Source organism: Engraulis encrasicolus, chromosome 19, assembly GCF_034702125.1.
Source record: "Engraulis encrasicolus isolate BLACKSEA-1 chromosome 19, IST_EnEncr_1.0, whole genome shotgun sequence".
Classification (NCBI taxonomy): domain Eukaryota; kingdom Metazoa; phylum Chordata; class Actinopteri; order Clupeiformes; family Engraulidae; genus Engraulis; species Engraulis encrasicolus.
The window spans coordinates 21,505,247-21,510,246 of NC_085875.1; the positions used below are offsets into that span (position 1 = coordinate 21,505,247).

Below are 5,000 nucleotides of genomic sequence, written 5' to 3' on the forward strand. Positions count from 1 at the left end.
TATTTCACCATTACACAAACAGTCAGCTTTTTCTGCATACTTACGTGTATATCATCCTAACATAATTTCCCCCCCCCAACTTTTTGGTCTTTCAACTTTTTTGGCTGTTTTTTTTTTTTTTTTTCGTTCATGCGCATTCACCAATTTTATCTTTTTCATGAATATTTACCACCACCATCAATTTCTAAGTATTTATTATCACTTGAAAATGTACACTTTATACATGAATAGATGGATCTTCTCCATGTCCGTCACGTTGAATTGCCAGTAATAAACATACAGTATTTGGTGGCAAAATGTACTATACTTTGGTCAGACCAATAAATATTTTGTTACTACAGTACTTAATAGACCTACATATTCATTAAAAGATCAAGTATGTTAATGGCTGGATAGGAGACTGTGATTCCATTGTGTTAGGACCCAGGTCATACTGAAACCAGGTTTGCATTAACATTTGTTGGTTTGTTGTGTGGTTTGACCACTGCCAGCACACACATTCCCACATTCACACAACACACATTCTTTATCTGTGCTTTAGAGGCATTCATCCTGATGCTTTCATTCACAGTTATTATCCTGGGACACATTGTAAATCATAGCAACAGCTGAATTGTGTTTAGAGAGGAGGTTTGTGTTTACCTGATGTGGGGATGGTTGGGGAGGGAGCTGTGTCTGTGCAGCTGAAATCACTGCCCCAGTTCTACAGGAAGAAGAAACAGGAGAACTTTCATCAGGACTGTCAACAAAATCATGTATCATCCTAACATGACTTTTAGCTGTTTTCAGGATGTCCAGAATATAGTGCTAGTGCCAGTTCTCACATCAGTTACATTGAGAACCAAAGTGTTTACCATTATATTAGGTACTTTACACTTATCTGGGGCTTTTATACAAAGCGACTTACAGACATTACAGGGTACTGGTAAGTTGTTGACCAGATTAACCTGTGGATGTTTACTGTGTCTTCATAGTTCTCCTCTAAAAAATGGGTTCTTTTGGAAAGGAGGTTTAGTTGGCTATTGTTGGGAACCAACAGTCCGTCTGTTCGAGATCAGGTGCAGGAGTCGGCACTGGCATGCTCCTCTGTCAGTCTGAAAAGTTTTTTTCCCCAAGCCAGCATAAGAGAGGAGTCAGACTTACTGTGGGTGGTAGAGGCGTGGGAGCAGGTCCAGAGTAGGTGTAGTTGCTGTTTTTGTAGGTCCGCAAGTAAGGGACACTCTGAGGATGGATGAATATAATATAATTTAATATAGCCTAATATAATACCATATAATGTAATATAATGTAATATAATATAAATAATATAATATAATATAATATAATATAATATAATATAATATAATATAATATAATATAATATAATATAATGTAATGTAATGTAAAGTAATGTAATATAATATAATATAATATAATATAATATAATATAATATAATATAATATAATATAATATAATATGTACTACACATATTGAAAGTTTACCTTCGATGGGCACTGCAGATCCATACCTTCTGTGAAATCGTATGTGGACGTTTTATTGCCCACCGGCTCCAGCTGATGACGAGATAGAGAGAGAGAGAGAGAGAGAGAGAGAGAGAGAGAGAGAGAGAGAGACAGAGAGGGAGAGAGAGAGAGAGGGAGAGAGAGAGAGAGAGAGACAGAGAGAGAGAGAGAGACTGAGACATTAACAATCAATCAGAAAGACAGAGAAGAGAATAGTCTATCTTTCACATAACTCAATATATCCATGTCCATGTCTCCCAAATGAATGATCAATAATGTGATACAGAATATTGTTGACATTTAGTAATGGCATGTTAAGTGAAAATATTTGAAGCTGATTGAGAAGGCCCTTACCATGTTATTCCAGAGAGCTCGGGCCATGAGTGAGTGGGCCTTCTGGCTGAGGTGAAAGCAGTCTGGGGCGAAGTAGGAGCGATCCGGCCGACCATCCTAACGGCAAAAAAACAACAGATACAGTAATATGAGTAGGGGAAGATAAGGACCATGGTCAGATAGTAGACCCTTTGCATCTGTGGTAGAAAGTTCAAGTGGAAAGCGCTATGAGACATAAACCTTCTTCACTGAGAAAGTGAATTGCGTTGAATCATAGGTGACTGACGTCACTTGAAAAAGCTTCTCATTATTCTAAATCTGCGTCATCTCCTCTCAGTTGTGACCTTGTGATGCTAGGTAAGACGTCATTAACAACAGAAGGTTTATTCAAAATCTTCCAAAAGTCCTCCCACACGAACGCTTACAGGGTGCTGTTAAGGGACGGGATGGATATTTTTTGAAAATTTGGTCCCCCTTCTTAGACTATCTCCCAGACGACCTAGGATGCCTGCTTAGAAGGGGAGAAATTAGTGCCTTTATTTGATACCCCACTTCTGTTTAGCTGATACCTACACGTCAGGTGGGGGGAAATAGAAGGGAAAAAAAGGTTGTTTGATGCACTTGGCAATTTTGCATATTTTGCCATTATATTTTTCCAGTTTGGAGCCAGCCAATCTCTGTTCTGTTATATTTGCTATATATATGTTTCAATGTGTATTTCTCAATGTCTGTAGTGGGCGCATGGGGGGAGGGGGTGGGTGGAATGTTATGTAGTGTTGTTGTTTCTTACTTAAATTCAATAAACAGTTGTGGAAAAAAAAAATCTTCCAAAAGCACAATTCAAAGGTTCTTCTCTCATTTGCAACCAGGATGTTGAATGGGAAAAAGTCCCCTAAAAAATTGTCAGCCCACGCTGACAGTGGGGAGGGCCGTCAGTGTAGCATGAGGCTACAAGCACAAGGCGAGGACGGGAGGTTAGATATTGTGATGGATCCAGGGTGAGGGTAATAAGTAGCGCGTGATTTGCAATGTTACTTACTTCCAGCAGGGGGAGCACAACCTCTCTGAAGAAGGGTTGCAGCACCACCGTGAAGTTGTCATGCTTGTCATAGAGACCGGAGTCCACCAGCTGTGCCATACCTCGCTGTGACAGACAGACAGACAGAGACAGACAGACACACACACACACACACACACACACAAAACTCATTACTTTTCCCACATGAATATACGCATACATTTTTGACACAGCCGGCCCTTTAGCTCAGCGCGTTCGTACTGTGCCTCCGATTCCCAAACCGATGAAATTGACAAGGTGGCAGGTTCGCGACCCCGAGGGGGACGAACTGTGCAGGAACACCTCTGTCTATGTGTGTGTGTGTGTGTGTGAGTGTGTGTGAGAGAGATCACCTGATATTCTCTGTTGATATCTTTAAGTAACTGGAGTTCCCGGGAACTGTCTTTGGGCCTCACCACACATGAGCACAGCAATCTGCAAAGCAACATCAGAGCTCTTACTACTGATATTACCACAAGCACAAGACAAGACAGGAGATCAACACAAGACAACACAAGATCACACAAGACAAGACAAGACAAGACAAGACAAGACAAGACAACACAACACAACACAACACAACACAACACAAATATTGTCCAGCAGGGAAGCTTCAGAAACAGTAGAAAAGGGAAAAAGATCAGCCAGTTATCAAACAACCACTGCTGACAGTTTCATCATTGGTGTACTAGATTTTATATTTAGAAATGTAAAGAGAGAGAGAGAGAAACACCAACACTGACTTGACTAGGTTGGTGGGGCATTTGAGAGAAGACTCCTGGTGCAGCGCTCTCAGGGGCACGATGTACATGACCTCCACTAGGTTCACCAGAGCACGGGGCACCTTCGCAGAGGAATTAGGCATAGGTTAACGCACATTTTAAAAACACACTTCCCTTTAATTTGACGTCTTTTTGCCCGCTGTACTGTATACATGCGTCGTGTAAGGGTTATGAGGGAGGGGATCCATTGATGCAGTGTTTTGGGAGGGTAGTAATTTGTATGAACACTGCTACTAGGGCTGAATGATTTTAAGAAAAAAATGAAATTGTGATTTCTCTGACAGATATCTGTGATTTTTCAATTTCTTTAAATCATGTTTCAGTGCACGGGGCTTCAGAGCTATCTGTTGTTTTCTACACCATACAGCATACATGAGTGCAATTATTGACAAAACAAAACATGGATCAGTTTAGATTAGAAGCACCACGTTTTTTCGGTCTTTGACGATCCCAAATACGTGTTGTCTGAGATCGTGATTTTCGGTTTAAAAGATCTTTCAGCCCAAACTGCTACTGTTTACATTTGTCTTTTATGTCTAAAAATGAATAACAAAACATTGAACAAAAATACAAACTTAAAAACTGTCATCTGTAAAGTTTTCTTGTTAACACACGTACAGCCATCTGGGATTGTGGGATTTTGGAAGTTTTACATGAAATGTCAGACCACCCAAAGTTGAAAACTAAATCAATGCACATAATTCCCAATTTTGCATGTATGACGGAAATCCAAGTATCTCATTCCTTTAAAATACAACTTTTAATTACAGAGTAAGCACTTTTTAAAATAAAGACCTGTTTAAAATTACACTGTCTAAAAAGTATGTTCTTACCAACCTACACCTGTATATGTTTTCATTACTTACAGAACATTTAATGCATTTTCCAATTCGTTGAAATTTTCACTTGTCCATAATGAAAGTGCATAGGCGTAAACGCAAATTCATGAAAGGAAAGGAATCCATTTTAGTAAAAGAACTAAAAACGAGGTTCCTACCTCATTTTGCAGAATGTCCAGTGTCTCCTGGAGGCGGCCCACAATGTTTCTAGCGGAAAAGTACATCTACAACACACAAAAGGGAGTATGTGAGGTGTGGTGGATGCTAAAACTACAGGTATGATAGATGCTAAAACCTGCATTGCAATAACATTCAAATATGGCAAATCATTGTTTTATCTCCAAATGTAAAGGCAAACATTCAATAATTATTTTAGCATTGTGGCCTCGGGACAATTTTTTTGTTTTTAATGAACTTAGCATTTTAGTAATTTGATATGAATCCTCAAATGTTGTATCTAGAAAGAAATCGGAATCATTTTTTATT

The 5,000-nt window shown here is 39.2% G+C and overlaps 1 protein-coding gene across 1 annotated transcript in view; it reads right to left on the minus strand.

The window, feature by feature from the left end:
• plb1 (phospholipase B1) overlaps positions 1–5,000 on the minus strand; it is a 26,697-nt gene that overhangs the window by 8,098 nt on the left and 13,599 nt on the right. Inside the window, exons 22-29 of the mRNA XM_063184176.1 lie at positions 4,673–4,738; positions 3,637–3,737; positions 3,247–3,328; positions 2,876–2,980; positions 1,858–1,953; positions 1,483–1,554; positions 1,144–1,221; positions 643–703 (exon numbers count right to left, since the gene is read on the minus strand). Of these exons, the coding sequence (XP_063040246.1) occupies positions 643–703; positions 1,144–1,221; positions 1,483–1,554; positions 1,858–1,953; positions 2,876–2,980; positions 3,247–3,328; positions 3,637–3,737; positions 4,673–4,738 (661 nt within the window). The remainder of the gene's footprint in view (positions 1–642; positions 704–1,143; positions 1,222–1,482; positions 1,555–1,857; positions 1,954–2,875; positions 2,981–3,246; positions 3,329–3,636; positions 3,738–4,672; positions 4,739–5,000) is intronic.